The 20371-nt window shown below is 46.1% G+C and overlaps 1 protein-coding gene across 1 annotated transcript in view; it reads right to left on the bottom strand.

Moving 5' to 3' along the window:
* The window catches only part of maea (macrophage erythroblast attacher, E3 ubiquitin ligase), a 57927-nt gene extending 52004 nt beyond the window's left edge, over positions 1-5923 (bottom strand). Inside the window, exons 1-2 of the mRNA XM_055651897.1 lie at positions 5578-5923; positions 4088-4270 (exon numbers count right to left, since the gene is read on the bottom strand). Coding sequence (XP_055507872.1) covers positions 4088-4270; positions 5578-5646 — 252 coding nt within the window. The 5' untranslated portion in view covers positions 5647-5923. The remainder of the gene's footprint in view (positions 1-4087; positions 4271-5577) is intronic.
* Between the last annotated feature and the right edge of the window lie 14448 nt (positions 5924-20371).

Here is a 20371-nt window from a genome sequence, read left to right as displayed (position 1 = left end):
CTAGGATTCCTACATTGCCAGAGTGAGGTTACATCCCAGCAGTATGAACATTGACTTCTCTAACTTCAAATAGCCCCTGCTTTCCCACTCTCCCCATCCTTTCCCCCTTCCCAGTTCTCACACCAGTCCTACCGTCTCCTGCTGTATCCTGTCCCTTCCACTCCCCTGACATCAGTCTGAAGGGTCTCAACCTGAAACGTCACCCATTCCTTCTCTCCAGAGATGCTGCCTGTCCCACTGAGTTACACCAGCATTTTGTGTCTACCTTCGCATCCGCAGTTCTTTCCTACGCATCTGTGTTCTATTTCCTGCTGTGGATGACTTGGTCCAACCTTGACTGGCAGACCCTCCCACATGAGAAGTTGTCTCTGACCATTGGATTGGGGAGTGTGTTGTTGCTGCTGACTATATTTGGGGTGTTTGTGGCTGGCCTCAAGAGTTTTAAAACCACCTGCTGTTGTGGTGCTGTTCTTTCTCCAACCCCCTAACCGGTCCTCAGCAGCTGCTTCCCAGTTGTTACAACCAATGCTAAAATTTGTCATCTCATTTAATCGTATCCTTATAGCGAAGCTTTCGTCTTCCACTTGGCCTCCATGCATTGATGACTTCCCTAAAGAGCACATCTTTGCAGAGGTGCCCATTTCCCATCCTGTTTACGTCCAAGCCAGTGGAGACACTGCTGCTTGAGGATCGCAGGGATGTGTTCTACTGTACATCGGCGAGACCAAGTGCAGACTTGGCGATCGTATCGCTGAACACCTCCGCTCAACCGCATTAACCAACCTGACCTCCCGGTGGCTCAACACTTCAACTCCCCCTCCCATTCCGTATCCGACCTCTCTGTCCTGGGCCTCCTCCACGGACAGAGCGAGCACCACCGGAAATTGGAGGAACAGCACCTCATATTCCGCTTGGGGAGTCTGCATCCTGGTGGCATGAACATTGAATTCTCCCAATTTTGTTAGCCCTTGCTGTCTCCTCCCCTTCCTATCTCTCTCAGCCCTCGGGCTCCTCCTCCTTTCTTCTCCCCGCACCGCCCCCCCCACATCAGTCTGAAGAAGGGTTTTGGCCCGAAATGTTGCCCATTTCCTTCGCTCCATAGATGCTGCTGCACCCGCTGAGTTTCTCCAGCATTTTTGTGTACCTTCCATGTTCACAACAAAAACACCAGCTTGCTTCATTCGGTTCTTAACTACAAACTGAAGAAGTGTTAATAGCTCAAGGATATGTGCGTCTTGGAAATCAATGGGCAACAAATGGAATTCAAGGTTAACAGGGAAGAAAACAAACTGAAGGTTGTATTAAAATTACATTGGATAATAAACAAAAGATAAACACTAAATTTAAAGAAGGTTGTCAAGAAACACTAAGAACAAACAGCAGATTTCTGTATTTTTGTTCCTGGGCAGAGGCCGAGGCCTGGGTGGAGCCACAAACCATCCCATTAACTCGAAGGCCAAGAAATGAAATAGCATCCCCACCTTTGTACAACAAGCTTACTTGGAATTCATGTGCATACCTTGATCATTTTTTGGCACATGAACCTGTCTTCATTCCGACAGCAGTGGAAAGAACCAACAGCTTCAAGCTCATGAGCAGGCACATCTCTGAGGAGATTCAGCATGTTGCCAAATACAATGTCAAACTGCAACAGATGCATGGTGGAGAGCCTACTGACTAGTAATATCACAGCCTGGTTTATTAACTCAAACGGAGGCTGCAGAAATGGGTGTACATTGGGGTATTGACATCATCATCGATGGGATCTACTGTAAACGTTATCTCTAGATGGCAGCTAACACTAAAGATCCCCACTACCCCCCCACCATTCTTTCATCATCTTGCTCCTACTGACAGTGCAGGGGTTTGGGAACTTTTAAGGCAGAGTCAGATATATTCTTGAGTGTCAAATGTTACAAGGAGAAGGCAGGAGAATGGGGTTAGGAGGGAGAGATAGATCAGCCATAATTGAATTTGCAGAGTTGACATTTGGCAGAATAGCTTAATTCTGGTCCTATCACTTATGACATCATGGTTCAGCAACATCCACTTCCCATCAATCTTCAGGTCCTTGGACCATCCTGCCCAACCTAACCTGCGCACTAAACCACTTTGCACTAAATACTTCAGCTAGGACTGATTTGTCAACAATAACTGATAGTTTATTGTACATTTACGTTGATGCATTAAAGTACATGTGAAGATACAGCATGAATTTAATTGTTCTGGTCCATGTGACAGCTATATCCTTGATTAAAGTGGGTGTGCAGCATTCAGAATGATTTTAATAGGTATGTTGCAAAGCCTACCTGAAGATGGCTGAAAATCTGTCCCAGCCCGTGTGCGCAATTTTGGCGCCGTTTAGAGGGGGGCGGGTTTAAAACGCGATTTTCCCTAGGTTTTTCAGCCTAGTTAATTATTAATGAAAAATCACTGGAAGATTCTGTAGCTGGAGCTATTTTTAGTTTTAAGGGCTTTCTTTACTTGTTATAGTAGGTTAAAAATTAACCTCTAAACCCGCGACCGCCGCCAACGGGTCGGATCTCATACAAGGGAAAACGGTAGGTAGGCTGTTTATTTTTAAGTTAAAAAGGGCTTCTTAAGATCCCTTTATACAAAGTTTAATGTTGCGAGTAGCTAATTTGGGCCCCATTATATCCCGCAGTATTTTTCTGGGTATTTGAGGGCACAAATCTACCGCAATGTGAACGTTCTAAACCAGCGCGTTCACAGGATCCCACTAGAAAGCCGATTTAAATGGACTTTAATTTACAGCAATTGAACACTAAATTATTTCCAATTGGCCTATAAATTAATGTAAATGAGATTTAAAAATCATGTTTTATTGTGAATTATTTGTGAATATTATTTGGACACTTAGGCTATTTAAAAATGTTAATCATTTATTAAGAAATGGATAGATGTTTAGATCTAGTAATTGAAGTTTGAAATTAGCTACAATTGGGTAACTAACTAATTATATGCTTTAATTTCAGGTCATCCAAGTAAGATTATTTTATATTTGTTTCAGAATGATTCAATCTATGATAACTGAAAATTTCATTCAGTTCTCTTAATTTTTAAGAAAGTTATGTGCTTTTGACTGCTCACGATCACAGCTTTTTTGTTATGTCCATAGAAAATCAATAGGGAACAAGATGCTAATTTCCGAGTATGAAAATGGCCATAACTTTTTAAATACTTGAGATATGAAAGTGAATTAGGTGTCAAATTAAACTTCTTTATGCTTTATCTGATGGCATAAATTGCAGAGTTGATTTTTTAAATCTCAAAATTTTGTAACATTGCTAATGTTAAGCATGCACCAAGAACAGAGAAACCATGAAAGGGTACCTCACCATCACTTATTCCATCTGTGGACAAATCTCCAATTCATGTCTTGGTGTCATTAACCAACTCAAAGTCCACAAAACCAGAATATAACCATCATTTGCAAAGTAGGGTATGTGGAGAGGTTGTTTCCAGTAGTGAGAGAGTCTAGGGCCAGAGACCACACCCTCAAAATAAAAGAGTGTATCTTTAGAATGGATACAAAGAGGAATTTCTTTAGATTGTGGCGAATCTGCGGAATTCATTGCCATAGACAGCTTGATGGGCCAAGACATTGGATATTTTGCAGGTGGAGATTGATAGGTTCTTCATTCGTAAGGGTGTCACGGATTATGGGGAGAAGGTAGGAGAACGGGGTTGAGAGAGAAATATAGATCAGCCCTGATCGAATGGTGTAACTGACTTATGGGCCGAATGGTGTAAATCTGCACCTATGTCATGGTAGTACCAGAGTAGGATTCTGATATTCGTCAGAAAAATGGATGAAAGCACTTTATTCATCAGAACGATGGGTCAAAGCACTGAACAATTTAGTGACTCAATACACGGAATCACGTTTCCTTACCATAGTCAGGATAACATATATCTATGGCAAATACTTGACCAAAAATTTCAGACTATTTTTGTGGACAATTCCTCCAAATCATGCATCAGTGCAAAAGCACCAAAAGAATGAGTTCATCTGCCAAAGAGCACATGACACTGTTTCTTTGTTACCAATAAAATGTTTTTGTACCTTTCTCTTCAAAGCGCTGAGTTTCTCAACTACCCCATCTAATAAGGTCACGACAGAATCCACTGCTGGGCAGTTGCTCAATGTTTTCTCCAGTTCTGCAACTACCATGGTCACATGACTAGTTTCTCGGTCAATATTCTTCTGGGCAGCTCGAAATCGCTTATTCAAGGTTTCATAAGGTACCTGCAAGTAATGAAAGGAACTATTCACAGTTCTGCAAAGCTGAAATTCTTAAAACATCACTACTAACACCTTTCTCCCAATCACCCCCTCCACCTGCCAACATGTATTACTGAAACTAAATAAATAGTTTTAAAAAAAATCTCCTTCTGGGTTCTTGTAGATCATTTATCTTTTATCTTATAATCAACACAATTTATGTTGTTTAGCCATTTTCCCATTTGAATTTGGTTCCTAGGCTCTTGATTAGAATAGGCATGGTTTATAATCCACAATCTAATACAAGAAAACAAAATAAAATCTTGGCCAACTGCAATATCTGTAAGATTAAATAATGAAATACAGAGCTTGCATGACATTAATGAAAGGCATTTTGGAAGATAAGTAAAATCTCTGGAGAGAAAAAATATTGTTTCCATTTTCTTTTATGCCATCTAATCAGTACATTTCAGACATTTTATTTTTAAATTTGAGATTTTGAACATTAACGGATAATATTTCAATCAGTTTAATGAAGCCATTTCCAATACATTGTTGTTCATATTATAGTCAGTCCAATTTCATACAATTAACCCAATACAGTTTCCTGCTCTATTGTTATATAAATGGGTCAACATAAACATACTTACGTGTTTAAAATGAACTGCAGATGCTGGAAAAATCGAAGGTAGATAAAAATGCTGGAGAAACTCAGCGGGTGAGGCAGCATCTGTGGAGGGAAGGAATAGGTGACGTTTCGGGTCGAGACCCTTCTTCGGGGTCTCGACCTGAAACGTCACATATTCCTTCGCTCCGTAGATGCTGCCTCACCCGTTGAGTTTCTCCAGCATTTTTGTCTACCCAACATATTTACGAGTACTCATTGGTCCTCGATTAAACAGTGTCATTAACTTTCAGCATGTTAACATTACTTAACTACCGGGAAATCAAATGCGTACGAGAAACAATTACATGTTTGAAATAACAACAAATGCCAATTCAACGAAACCATTTATTTTAAATATTACTACACCTTACCAAAAGGAACAAGTGATAATTAATTGGTTTTCAATGTTCCCGACAGGTAGACAGACAACACTTTGTTGTTTTTTCCCCTATTGTACACATGAAAGTGCAATAAAAATACTGAATATCTCACCTTTAAGCCATACCAAGATATTTTAACAAATATTTGAATGTATTTCAACAACCTCAAAACTGGCATCGGTATGTGGTTACTTGTCTTCCCCGTGAATCATTGTGCACATTAACCAGCTAGTGTACACCAGTGGTATGAGGTCGTGGTAGTGCTTAGGAGACACAAAGCTTACCTTCAGAGTGGGATACTCCTGGACCTTTAATGCCATGGATAGTTGAGCAGCAGATTCCTGCACCGCCATCTTAGCTGAACCATCAATACTGCGGTGCAACACGGGTAGGGAGGGAGAGGGGCCGGACCAACGGCAGCCGGTGCACAAAGCCGCCGCTCTAACACACACGTCCTGTCATCGGACCCATTATTTAACACAGCTTCGTACCACTGCCATGAAACGGGGAAACCGGTGACGCTGTTTAAATTGTCACGGTGATAAAAAAATGAACGAGGATCAAAAAAACGGGTCAAGCCCCGCCCACTTTACCGGCAGACGGAATCAAACGCCGCCCACTCCCCCTGACCACGTGATGTATCTAGACCCCGCCCACTTGCCGGCAGACGGAATCAAACACCGCCCACTCCCCCTCCCCCGACCCTGACCACGTGATGTACCTAGACCCCGCCCCTCCCCCCCCGCCCCTGACCATGTGATGTACCCAGACCCCGCCCACTTTACCGGCAGACGGAATCAAACCCCGCCCACTCTCCCTCCCCTGACCACGTGATGTATCTAGACCCCGCCCCACTTTACTGGCAGACGGAATCAAACCCCGCCCACTCCCCCTGACCATGTGATGTACCCAGACCCCGCCCACTTTACCGGCAGACGGATCAAACACCGCCCACTCCCCCTCCCCGTGACCACGTGATGTACCCAGACCCCCGCCCACTTTACCGGCAGACGGAATCAAACACCGCCCCCTCCCCCTGACCACGTGACGTACCCAGACCCCGCCCACTTTACCGGCAGACGGAATCAAACACCGCCCATTCCCCCTCCCCGTCTGTGCCCCGCCCCTGCCCACGTGACGTACCCAGACCACCCACCCCTGACACGTAATGTATCCAGACCCCGCCCATTCTCCGCGCGGTACCGGGCCCGCCCTCTGCCCACGTGACAGATAAGGCATCACCATCTCCGCGGGAGACAGAACCAGGTCCCGCCCCCCCCTCGTACCGCGTGGGGGATCCAGGCCCCGCCCTCTCCCTGCGCGTGGCTGAGCCTAGCCCTGCCCTCTCCGCACGTGACAGAACCAGGCCGCGCCCCCTCCGCGCGCGTGTCGGACCCAAGCCCCTCCCTTTGCGCGCGTGACGGAGGCGGAGAAAGTGAATGGCGCCCCGTGTTGCCTCATGTCGACCCACCCACTCTCGGCCACCCCCCCCCCCCCCCCTTCATGTGCATAGAGATTATCCGGTCTAGATGCGTGGACGTTTATGAGGGACATCCATTTATTCAAGGCACTGTGTATGAATACTTTTTTAAAGACTCATTTCATACTTTTTAAGAATACAATTTGCAGCACAAAAACGGGCCCTGCGGTCCATGCCCACAATCCCATTTGCCTACAGGGACCATATCTTGTCCTGTGCGTGTCTGTTTGACTAAACGCCTTTCAAAATTAGTTATTGTATCTGATTCCACCACCTCCACTGGCAGTGAGTTCCAGATATCAACCAAAGATCAAAAAATGTCACTGAACCTCGCTACACGTGACAAACTGAAGATAGACACAAAAAGCTCAAGTAACTCAGTATGTTTAAGAAGGAACTCAGATGCTGGAAAATGGAAGGTAGACAAAAATTGTGGAGAAACTCAGTGGGTGAGGCAGCATTTATGGAGCGAAGGAAATAGGCAACGTTTTGGGTCGAGACCCTTCTCCAGACAGGGTAACTCAGTAGGTCAGACAGCATCTGGGGAGAAAAGGAATAGGTGAAGTTTCGGGTCGAGTCCCTTCTTCAGACAGTCAGGGGAAAGGGAAACTAGATATAGATGATAATATAGAGAGATATAGAACAAATGAATGAAAGATATGCCAAAAAAGTAACGAAGATAAAGGAAACAGGCGTGGGCTAGGTGAAAATGGGTTACAGACAATGAGACTCAACAAGACGACTTTGAAGCTAGTACAACAACTTAGATGGGGGAGGGACAGAAAGAGAGGGGATGCGACGGTTACTCTTAAGTTAGAGAACCACTGGGTTGTTAGCCTCCCAAACAAAATATGAGGTGTTGTTCCTCCAATTTGGCAATGGAGGAATCTCAGGACATAAAGCTCAGTGTGGGAATGGGAAGGGGAATTAAAGTGTTTATCAACTGATCTCATGGTGCACAACGTGCCTCTCAGATGCTCTTTCAAACTTATAATTCCCTACCTAAGCCCTGCAATGTTACAGACCTCTATATCAGGTCACTCTTCAGCCTCCTTTGCTTCAAGGAAATCAAGCCCAACCTATCCAATCTTTCCACATAACTAAATTCCTCAAATCTCATTTGCATTCTCTCCAATACAGACACATCCTTCCTCTACAGTAGTGACCAGAACAGCGCACTATAATTATAATAAAGCCTAATTTGTAGGTTAATTGGCTTGATAAATGTAAAAATTGTCAGTATAAATTGTCCAACTTCCAGTGGACTCTTCGGAAATAACCACAAGGTACAACGTACAAGGTAATTGGAGTTTTTTAAGGTTGTAACATCTCAACTGTTATATTCTATAACATGAAGGCGAGCAGGTCACATGCAAAATAAGAAACTGTAGGTGCTAGTTTACACCGAAGATAGACTCAAAATGCTGGAGTAACTCAGTGGGACAGGCAGCATCTCTGGACAGAAGGAATGGGTGATGTTTCAGGTCGAGACCCTTCTACCACTTTCAGGGAATTATGAACTTGGACCCCAAGGTCCCACTGTTCATCAATATTCAAGGAAAGAATTTGAGGAAGGACATTATTGCTATTGAGGGAGTGCAGCGTAGTTTTACCAGGTTAATTCCCGGGATGGCAGGACTCATTTGCTGAGAGAATGGAGCGGCTGGGCTTGTACACTCCGGAGTTTAGAAGGATGAGAGGGTATCTTATTGAAATATAAGATTATTAAGGGTTTGGGCATGCTAGAGGCAGGAAACATGTTCCCAATGTTGGGGGAGTCCAGAACCAGGGGCCACTGTTAAAGAATAAGGGGTAAACCATTTAAAACGGAGATGAGCAAACACATTTACACACAGAGTTGTGAGTGTGAAATTTGCTGCCTCAGACGGCGATGGAGGCCGGTTCTCTGGATACTTTCAAGAGAGAGCTAGCTAGGGCTCTTAAAGATAGCAGAGTCAGGGGATATGGGTAGAAGGCAGGAACAGGATACTGATTGGCGATGATCAGCCATGATCACATTGAATGGCGGTGCTGGCTTGAAGGGCCGAATGGCCTACTCCTGTACCTATTGTCTATTCTTTACTGTTCTATTCACTGTATATACCTACTCCTCTTTGACATCCCAAAGTGCAGCACTTTGGATTTTTGGGGATTACATTCCATCTGCAAACCTCCACCCAATTTCCCATTTGACCTATATCCTGTTCCTAGCTAAGACACATTTCATCTATAGGCTGGCCCAGAAGATTAAATCACATCAGCTCCAGGTTAAATTGATAATTGGATACAAAATTGGTTTGCTCATCTAAGTCAGGAAAATGGTGGGGAGATGTTTCTCTGAATAGAGCTTTATGACGAGTGGTATTTGGCATGTATCAGTGTTGGAATCTGTTGTTTTAAACAAATGATCTGGACAAAATAGTGTGTAGGCTGATTCGTAAGTTGCAGATGAGAAGGGGATTGGTAGAGTTGTGATTGTGAGGAAAATTATCAAAGGATACAATAGAATTTTGATCATTTAGAAACACGGGCAGAAAAATAACAGATGGAAGTTAGTGCAGACAACTGAGATGTTGCATCTTGGGAGGTTAAATACGAGAGGAATGTATGCAGTAAATAGATGGATGCTTTGGAACATTGATGTACAGAGACATCTTCGGGACCCAGCATCGGCCCCTGTAGCACTACACTGGTCACACTCAGAAAAATAACCCTCCACAATTATCATTTAACTACTTCCTCTAAGCTAATTTTGAAACCAATTGTTAACTCATCTTGTATTCTGTGCGGTCTGACTTCCAGACAAGACTGCCTTCCGAAAGTTCTTGCTAAAGTCCATATTTTCATCCTCTGCCTTACCCTCATCGAACCTCTTGGTGACCTCTTCAAAAAGCTCTATCTGATTTGTAAAACGCAATCTCTCTCACACACAAAGTCATGCTGGTGCCCATCCAAGTACTAGTAGATTCTGTCCTTAAGAATCCCCTTCAATAACTTACCTACCACAGACATCATTGTCTCATCACTGGCTCATTGACCTGTAGTTCTCTGACTTATTCCTGCTGCCATTCTTATATAACAGTATAACATTATCCATCCTCCAGTATTCCAAAACTTCACATGTGGCAAAGGATGAGGCAAATATCTCTGCAAGGGCCACCGCTACCTCCCACAGGCTCCAAAGGTGTACATGGTCAGGCCATGGGGATTTATTCATCTCAATGCACTTTAAAACAAGGAAATGTAGAACAGTTTCACATAGGAACAGGCCCATCGCAACTAAATGTCAAAGCCGAACTCTTGCACTCAATGGCTTAACCAATTAAGATAGGCATACCATATGCCTTCTTTACCACTCTATCCACTTGTGTTGCCACTTTCAGAGAGTTTTGGACATGGATTTCAGGATCCCTCTGTACATCAATGCCATTAAGGGTCATGCCATCTATACTATTACTAAACCGCTCATCTTGACTGTGAGATTCAAAAATCACAAATGCTCTTGAGACAAATTCAGACAAAGAAGTGTTTTTATTAATTTCATATTCTGCAGAATAGGTGCCCCTCCTCTGAGGTCCACTAGAGGCACAAAGAAAATGGAGATGCTTTCTATCTTTATACCCTTCTTCACTGTGGTCACTACCTCAGGTCTCCCCATCGAGTTTCTTCCAATCATAACATAAAGCCCACATTCACACGAGAAAGTCCAGGAATGTCTCGGACCATTTCCTGACGTCAAGACTCCCAAGGCCTTCTGCTGAAGTTGTTATCTGTTTGCTACTTTTTATCTAGAATTTCTCTCTGTTCTGTATATTGTTACTTTATTCTACTAGCAGTCTGGCTTCTGCGGATAAGCTCATTTCTTTCTAAGTTATATTTTTCAGAGTTCTAGTATAATTCAATCATCCCTATTAACCCTTCTCTCACAATCCACCATTTTTCTTTTTGCTACGCATCTTTTGAATTATACTATATCTTCCTTTTCTAGTGCTAGCAGCAGATTCTTCGCCTCCCTATCCTCCTCTCGCTAGTCATACTGTGTTCTGAAGGCCAGCGCAGGGAATAATACAACATCCGAATAGGCACAAAGTCAATGGTTCCTTCCCTTCACGCACAGTCTACGGGCTGATATTGTCCGGTGGGGCCTCCACAGGACCCTTAAATCGGTTTGCGTGTGTCCACCCTTTTTCTTTTGTTCGTACTGCTGTCTCGGTGATTAATAACGCAAGGTAGGGTCCAGTCCACTTTGGTTGCAGCTTTTCTTCCTTCCATGATTTTACAAGATCCCAGTTCTCTGCTTTCACAGAATGGATTGGCAAGTCGAGATGGGGACTCTGTGCCAACAGCTCCTTGGTTTTTAATTCTGTAATAGAATGAGATACTGCCAGTAAACAGTTCCTTAAGAAAACATCATTACCATGGTGGGTATTCCTTCTCTTTCCCAAATAATAAAAACCTAACTTGTTCAACCTTTCTCTGTATCTTAGTTGCTGAAACCCAGTCAACATTCTAATTGATCTCCTCTGTACTCTCTATTTTAACCTTTTTCCTATAATTATGCCTACCAAAATTATGCACCATACTCCACAATTGACCTCACCAATACCTTGTACAATTTAACATTACAACCCAACTTCTATACACAATGCTCTGATTTATAAAGGCCAACACACCAAAATCTTTCTTTACCATCCTTTCTACACGAGATTCCACCTTCAGGGAATTATACATAGTTGTTCCTAGATCCCTCTGTTCAACTTCATTCCTCAATTCACAATCATTTACCATGTAAGTCTAATTTGAATTTGGCCTGCCAAGTTGTATCACCTCACACTTATCAACATTAAATCCATCTGTCATGTTTCAACCCAGTCTTCCAAATGACTTAAATCTCTCTGTACATTTCCCAACAGTCACTTTTAATCCATCTTGCTATTCCTTACTAACCACTTCTTAACCAACCTTATTTCCTTTATTGAACTTTGTCAAAGGCCTTACTGAAGTTCACCACTTTAACCTCATCAATTTTCCTAATAACCTCTTTTAAGAAAAATCAAGATTAGTCAAATGTCACAATCACAAATCCATGCTAATTCTTCCTAATCCTATCCCACTTATCCAAATTCCTATAATATTGTCTTTAGTATCCTTTCCATTATTTCCCACCACTGATGTCAAACAAGTTCTTGTTAAAACTCTACTCTTCTTTGTCCTCCTGTTCAATTACCTCAGGGCTATTGTCTATTCGTACCTGTGGGCCAGCCCTCATGTAATTATTGAGATCGTACTAGGTATCTCAACCTTCTAAACGAACATCCGTCGGTGATTTAGAAAACTCATACATACACCTTGTCTTCAGGTTTAAAGGGTCCTTCTTCCTGGTCCATCTCCGACAGCTTTTACTTTACCTGTTCATAAATAGACTTGTATATCATTATTAACGGTTTCATATACTTTTTAAATTCTAATCGGTAACTGTTCCAAACTCGGTCCCTTGCAGGAACTTCTCCATTGTGTCACCTGCTGGTTAGTTTGCATGCAACATTTCTTCAGTGCCAATGGCAGAGCATTACACAAATCTTATTTATTTTAACCTTCAATGTTCCATTTATTCTTTTCATCAAATGAAAACAATCCGTTGTCAAAGCTGATTTCTGTAGGTTTACCAAACCTCTTAATTACCTTATTCAACATAAACGACACTACAGTGCTCATACCTAAATCGATTCAGACTTACCCTGGACATCTCTTCCAGATGCTGTTTCAGCTGCTTTGTCTGCATTTTAATTTAACTTCTTTGACATGTACTTTTTCCATTTCACCATACAATTTCAAAATTCCCAATCTAGTCTGAACTATATCCTACCTTTCCCAAGGTCATCATCTGCTGTCTTATATTCTGAAGTATTTCTCTCTCTTCACTTGTGGAACAAACCAACAAATTGTCCACATCAGCAAATACTTTCTAAGGGTATACCATATAACCATATATCGAACCTGCCTCCACCACCTTCACTGGAGGCTCATTCCACACAGCTACCACTCTCTGAGTAAAGCTGTCTGGCTCTCTCTCTCTCTGTCTGTATCTCTGTGTCTGGCTCTCTCTCTCTCTGCCTGTATCTCTGTGTCTGGCTTTCTCTCTCTGTCCGTATCTCTGTGTCTGGCTCTCTCTCTCTCTATCTGTATCTCTGTGTCTGGCTCTCTCTCTCTCTGCCTGTATCTCTGTGTCTGGCTCTCTCTCTCTCTATCTGTATCTCTGTGTCTGGCTCTCTCTGTCCGTATCTCTGTGTCTGGCTCTCTCTCTCTCTGTCTGTATCTCTGTGTCTGTCTCTCTCTCTCTGCCTGTATCTCTGTGTCTGGCTCTCTCTCTCTGTCTGTATCTCTGTGTCTGGCTCTCTCTCTCTCTGCCTGTATCTCTGTGTCTGGCTCTCTCTCTCTCTCTCTCTGTCTGTATCTCTGTGTCTGGCTCTCTCTCTCTGCCTGTATCTCTGTGTCTGGCTCTCTCTCTCTCTGCCTGTATCTCTGTGTCTGGCTCTCTCTCTCTCTCTGTCTGTATCTCTGTGTCTCCGGCCTTTGCCGTCTTCTTATCTGCTACTTTCGGGAGTAACTCCCTCATCATCCTGTCTCTCTCTGTTCCTTATTTGCTGTTTTTCTACTGCCTGCAACATAATCTTTACTACTTGTTTTTCACTTCTGTGAAAAGGAATTGATCTAACTGTTCTTGTCAGACCTAAAGGATCTTCAAGGAGGCTATTTAACAAATCCCCTTCCCCCTCAGGGTCCTCTCCTAGGTACCTCCCTCGGGGGTCTAATTTCAACCGAACTTATCTTCCCCTTCTGCCCTTTGACTCCCCGTCCTGTTGGCCGGGTGATTTTCGTCCACCCCGGCCCCTGTCTCTCTTTCCTTTGGGTATTTTGGCCCCCTCCGGCTCTGCATTTGTCCCAACGGACTATACCTTATCATGTTGGCTTCTCCAACCCCTGGGTATTTCCTGCCCTCCAGGGTCCAGCATTTGCCCCAACGGACTATTGGGCAAAATGCGGGGATTTGGCCCACAGCCTTTTCCCCTCCCTTTTTCTAAACACCGTGTTTAATTACCTTATTTATCATCATCATATTCTTAATACCATGTTCATCATATTCTCAATACAGTGTTCATCATACCTGCCTTGCCCGTACAAGGTCTTTCCACAATCGCCCAGGAAGTACTTTATTAGTCATTGTTCCTACCTGGGTTCTGTGCACAGAAATTGCTCGATTGATTTTTCACGATTTCCAACTACTCCCACTTCTTTGCCGAGTCTCTGTGTGGTCCGGATACTACTGCTTAAACAGCTGATGGCAAGCAAGGAGTCTGAGACTGCTGAACTCAGCAGGGTGCACCTTCCCTTCGTCCGTCTACTCCCGTCAGCTGTCTAGAGTATTGGATCTCGGAACGAGCCCCCAAGTTGTGAGATTCAAAAATCACAAATGCTCTTGAGACAAATTCAGACAAAGAAGTGTTTTTATTAATTTCATATTCTGCAGAATAGGTGCCTCTCCTCTGAGGTCCACTAGAGGCACAAAGAAAATGGAGATGCTTTCTATCTTTATACCCTTCTTCACTGTGGTCACTACCTCAGGTCTCCCCATCGAGTTTCGTCCAATCATAACATAAAGCCCACATTCACACGAGAAAGTCCAGGAATGTCTCGGACCATTTCCTGACGTCAAGACTCCCAAGGCCTTCTGCTGAAGTTGTTATCTGTTTGCTACTTTTTATCTAGAATTTCTCTCTGTTCTGTATATTGTTACTTTATTCTACGAGCAGTCTGGCTTCTGCGGATAAGCTCATTTCTTTCTAAGTTATATTTTTCAGAGTTCTAGTATAATTCAATCATCCCTATTAACCCTTCTCTCACATTGACCACTTCCGGTCTGCGTTGTAAATAACTTTGTGCAAAAACACTACCCTTTATCGCCAGGATATTTTCACCATCTTACTCACTGCTCCGAGCGCCCCAAGTTTTTTCCGATCGTTGAAATATTACAAAGGTTAGTAAGGTTTAAAAAATCGTGAGATCATCAGATTGAACCTCTCGCCTGTCAGTCACCATGAAGGTAACGCCCCTTCGGGGGGCAAGGAGAATAAATCCTCGGAGGCCACTCGTGAGTCAGCCAGTCAGCCCAGAAGCTGTGAGTGCGAGTTGAGTCCAGAACTGTGAGTGCTCCAGCCGTTAGTGAGTGAATGTGAATCTACAAGCTGTGGCTCACTCCGAAGTCAAGTCCGGAGGTCGCTCAGTCCAGAAGTCGCGCTCAGTCCAGAAGTAGGGCGTTAGTAGATTCAAGAGAGTTTTACTGTCATATGTCATAGATGTGTGTGTGTGTGTGATGGAGGGTGTGTGTGTGAGAGAGATGGAGTGTGTGTGTGTGAGGTGTAGGGGGTGTGTGTGTGAGAGAGAGAGATGGAGGGTGTGTGTGAGATGGAGGGTGGGCGTGTGTGTGAGAGAGAGAGAGAGATGGAGGGTGTGTGCATGATGGAGGGTGGGTATGAGAAGGAGGGCGTGTGTGTGTGATGGAGGGGGTGAGTGTCAGATGGAGGGTGTGTATGTGATGGAGGTTGTGTGTGTGATGGAGGTTGTGTGTCTGTGTGATGTGTGTGTGATGGAGCATGTGTGTGTGTGATGGAGGGTGTGTGTGTGATGGAGTGTGTGTGTGTGTGAGCTCACCAGCCGTGAGTGAGTGAACTATGAGCCCACCAGTGTGTGTGCGTCAAAAGAGCCCACCAGCCGTGAGTGAGTGAACTGCGAGCCCACCAGCCGTGAGTGAGTGAACTGAGAGCCCACCAGCTGTGAGTGAGTGAACTGCAAGACCACCAGCCGTGAGTGAGTAAACTGCCAGCCCGCCAGCCGCGAGTTAGTGAACTGTGAGCCTACCAGCTGTGAGTGAGTGAACTACCAGCCGTGAGTGAGTGAACTGCGAGCCCCCCAGCCGTGAGTGAGTGAACAGCGAGCCCATCAGCCGTGAGTGAACTGCGAGCCCACCAGCCGTGAGTGAGTGAACGAACCTCGCACCACCCGGCGTGGCTTAAATGGCCGCGGGACAATTGCCATCGCCAGCCGGGGGCTTTGACTTTGACTCTGACATGGGGGGGGGGGGAGAGTGCAGTGGAGAAATAAGTTTATTTGGCCTTCCATCACAGCAATGTGATGGATGTTTATGTAAATTATGTTGTGTCTTGGGTCTATGTGTTTGTATGTATGGCTGCAGAAACGGCATTTCGTTTGGACCTCAAGGGGTCCAAATGACAATAAATGTATCTTATCTTATCTTATCTTAGAACTGCGAGCCCACCAGTCGTGAGTGTGTCAACTGCGAGGCCACCAGCCACGAGTGAACTGCCAGCCCACCAGCCATGAGTAAGTGAACTGCAAGACCACCAGCCGTGAGTGAGTAAACTGCTAGCCCACCAACCGTGAGTGAGTGAGTGGACTGCAAGCCCACCAGCCATGAGTGAGTGAACTGCGAGCTCACCAGCCATGAGTGAGTGAACAGCGAGCCCATCAGCTGTGAGTGAGTGGACTGCAAGCCCACCAGCCATGAGTGAGTGAACTGTGAGCCCACCAGCTGTGAGTGAGTGAAATGCGAGCCCACCAGCTGTGAATGATTAAAGTGCCAGCCCACCGGCCGTGAGTGAGTGAACTGTGAGCCCACCAGCCGTGTGTGAACAGCGAGCCCACCAGCTGTGAATGAGTGAACTGCGAGCCCACCAGCCGTGATTGAGTGAACTGCGAGCCCGCCTACCGTGAGTGAGTGAACTGCCGACCCGCCAGCCGTGAGTTAGTGAACTGCAGGCCCACCAGCCGTGAGTGAGTGAACTGCCAGCCCACCAGCCATGAGTGATTGAACTGCCAGCCCACCATCCCTGAGTGAGTGAACTGTCAGCCCACCAGCCGTGAGTCAACTGCCAGCAGACCAGCCGTGAGTGAGACAACTGCGAACCCATCAGCCGTGAACTGCCAGCCCACCAGCCGTAAGTCAATTGCTAGCCCACCAGCCGTGAGTGAGTGAACGAAGAGCCCACCAGCCGTGAGGGGGGATCTTATAGAAACTTACAAAATTCTTAAGGGGTTGGACAGGCTCGATGCAGGAAGATTGTTCCCGATGTTGGGGAAGTCCAGGACAAGGGGTCACAGTTTAAGAATAAAGGGGAAATCCTTTAGGACCGAGATGAGAAAAACATTTTTCACACAGAGAGTGGTTAATCTCTGGAACTCTCTGCCACAGAAGGTAGTTGAGGCCAGTTCATTGGCTATATTTAAGAGTGAGTTAGATGTGGCCCTTGTGGCTAAAGGGATCAGGGTGTATGGAGAGAAGGCAGGTACAGGATACTCAGTTGGATGATCAGCCATGATCATATTGAATGGTGGTGCTGGCTCGAAGGGCCGAATGGCCTACTCCTGCACCTATTTTCCATGGTTCTATGTGAGTCAGTGAACAGCGAGTCCTCCAACCGTAAGTGAGTGAAATGCGAGCCCACTGGCTGTGAGTGATTAAAGTTCCAGCCCTCTGGCCATGAGTGAGTGAACAGCGAGCCCACCAGTCGTGTGTGAACAGCGAGCCCACCAGCCGTGAGTGAACTGCAAGCCCATCAACGGTGAGTGAAGGAACTGCGAGCCCACCTGCCGTGAGTGAGTGAACTGCCGGCCCACCAGCCGTGAGTTAGTGAACTGCCGGTCCACCAGCCGTGAGTGATTGAACAGTCAGCCCACCAGCCGTGAGTCAATTGCCAGCCCACCAGCCGTGAGTGAGTCAACTGCCAATCTACTAGCCGAGAGTGAGTAAACTGCCAGCAGACCAGCCGTGCGTGAGACAACTGAGAGCCCACCAGCCGTGAGTGAGTGAACTGCGAGCCCACCAGCAGTGAGTCATTTGCGAGCCCATCAGCCGTGAGTGAGTGAACTGGGAGCCCACCAGCCGTGAGTGAGTGAAATGCGAGCCCACCAGCCGTGAGTGAGTGAACTGCCAGCCCACCAGCCATGAGTGAGTGAACTGCCAGCCCACCAGCTGTGAGTGAGTGAACTGTCAGCCCACCAGCCGTGAGTGAGTGAACTGCCAGCCCACCATCCCTGAGGGACTGAACTGTCAGCCCACCTGCCGTGAGTCAACTGCCAGCCCACCAGCCGTGAGTGAGTGAACTGTCAGCCCCACCAGCCGTGAGTGAGTCAACTGTGAGCCACCAGCAGTGAGTCAACTGCCAGCCCACCAGCCGTGAGTGAGTCGACTGTGAGCCACCCGCAGTGAGTGAGTCAACTGCCAGCCCACCAGCCGTGTGAGTGAACTGTCAGCTCACCACCCGGGAGTGAGTCAACTGCCAGCCCACCAGACGTGGGTGAGTCAACTGCGAGCCCACCAGCCGTGAGTGAGTGAACTGTGAGCCCACCAGCAGTGAGTCACTTGCGAGCCCACCAGCCGTGAGTGAGTGAACTGCGAACCCACCAGCCGTGAGTGAGTCAACTGCCAGCCCACCAGCCGTGAGTGAGTGAACAGCCAGCCCACCAGCCGTGAGTGAATTGCCAGCCCACCAGCCATGAGTGAGTGAACTGCCAATCTACCAGCTGAGAGTGAGTGAACTGCCAGCAGACCAGCCGTGCGTGAGACAACTGAGAGCCCACCAGCCATGAGTGAGTGAACTGCGAGCCCACCAGCCGTGAGTGAGTCAACTGCGAGCCCACCAGCCGTGAGTGAGTGAACTGCGAGCCCACCAGCCGTGAGTGAGTGAACTGCGAGCCCACCAACCGTGAGTGAGTGAACTGCGAGCCCACCGGCTGTGAGTGATTAAAGTGCCAGCCCTCCGGCCGTGAGTGAGTGAACTGTGAGCCCACCAGTCGTGTGTGAACAGTGAGCCCACCAGCCGTGAGTGAACTGCAAGCCCATCTGCCGTGAGTGAGTGAACTGCCAGCCCACCAGCCATGAGTGAGTGAACTGCCAGCCCACCATCCCTGAGGGAGTGAACTGTCAGCTCACCTGCCGTGAGTCAACTGCCAGCCCACCAGCCGTGAGTGAGTCAACTGCCAGCCCACCAGCGGTGAGTGAGTCAACTGCAAGCCCAACTGCCGTGAGTGAGTGAACTGCCGGCCCACCAGCCGTGAGTGAGTCAACTGCCAGACCACCAGCCGTGAGTGAGTCAACTGCCAGACCACCAGCCGTGAGTGAGTCAACTGCCAGACCACCAGCCGTGAGTTAGTTGGCCGTGAGTGAGTCAACTGTGAGCCACCAGCTGTGAGTAAGTCAACTGTGAGCCACCAGCTGTGAGTAAGTCAACTGCCAGCCCACCAGAATTGAGTGAGTGAACTGCCAACCCACCAGAAGTGAGTGAGTCAACTGCCAGCCGACCAGCCGTGAGTGAGACAACTGCAAGCCCACCAGAAGTGAGTGAGTGAAATGCGAGCCCACCAGCCATGAGTGAGTGAACTTCGAGCCCACCAGCTGTGAGTGAGTGAACTGCCGCCCCACCAGGTTTGTATTCACTGGAGTTTAGAAGGATGAGGGGGCTCTTATAGAGACATATAAAATTATAAAAGGACTGGACAAGCTAGATGCAGGAAAAACCTTCCCAATGTTGGGTGAGTCCAGAACCTGGGGCCACAGTCTTAGAATAAAGGGGAAGCCATTTAAGACTGAGATGAGAAAAACGTTTTCACCGAGAGTTGTGAATTTGTGGAATTCCCTGCCGCAGAGGGCAGTGGAGGCCAAGTTGGATTTAAGAGAGAGTTAGATAGAGCTCTAGGGGCTAGTGGAATCATGTTCGGCTATCTCATCTTTTATAATTGACTCCAGCATCTACCCCACCACCGATGTCAGGCTAACTGGTTTACAATTCCCTAATTTCTCTCTCTCACCTTTCTTAAAAAGTGGGATAACATTAGCTACCCTCCAATCCACAGGAACTGATCCTGAGTCTATAGAACATTGGAAAATTATTACCAATGCATCCACGATTTGTAGAGCCCCTTCCATAGGTACCCTGGAATGCAGACCATCAGGCCCTGGGGATTTTTCAGCCATCAGTCTATCCAACACCATTTCCTGCCTAATGTGGATTTCCTTCAGTTCCTCCATCACCCCAGATCCCCTTGCCACTACTATATCAGGAAGATTGTTTGTGTCCTCCTTAGTGAACACAGATCCAAAGTATATGTTCAACTCATCTGCCATTTCCTTGTTCCCCATAATAAATTCACCTTTTTGAGTCTTCAACTTTGGTCTTAACTAATTTTTTCCTCTTCACATACCTGAAGAAACTTTTACTATCCTGCTTTATATTCTTGGCTAGCTTACCTTCGTACCCCGTCTTTTCTTCCCGTATTGTCTTTTTGGTCATCTTCTGTTGTTCTTTAAACATTACCCAATCCTCTTGCTTCCCGCTCATCTTTGCTACGTTGTACTTCTTTGCTTTAATTTTTATACTGTCCCTGACTTCCCTTGTCAGCCATGGTCGTCTCTTTCTCCCCTTGGAATCTTTCTTCCTCCTCGGAATGAACTGATCCTGCACCTTCTAGGTATGTTGCAAAGCCTACCTGAAGCGTCGCTGAAAATCTGTCCCAGCCCGTGTGCG

This window comes from Leucoraja erinacea, chromosome 1 (assembly GCF_028641065.1).
Source record: "Leucoraja erinacea ecotype New England chromosome 1, Leri_hhj_1, whole genome shotgun sequence".
NCBI classification, from domain to species: Eukaryota; Metazoa; Chordata; class Chondrichthyes; order Rajiformes; family Rajidae; genus Leucoraja; species Leucoraja erinaceus.
The sequence above is the reverse complement of the archived record's forward strand: the minus strand, read 5'-3'. Positions and strand labels throughout refer to the sequence as shown.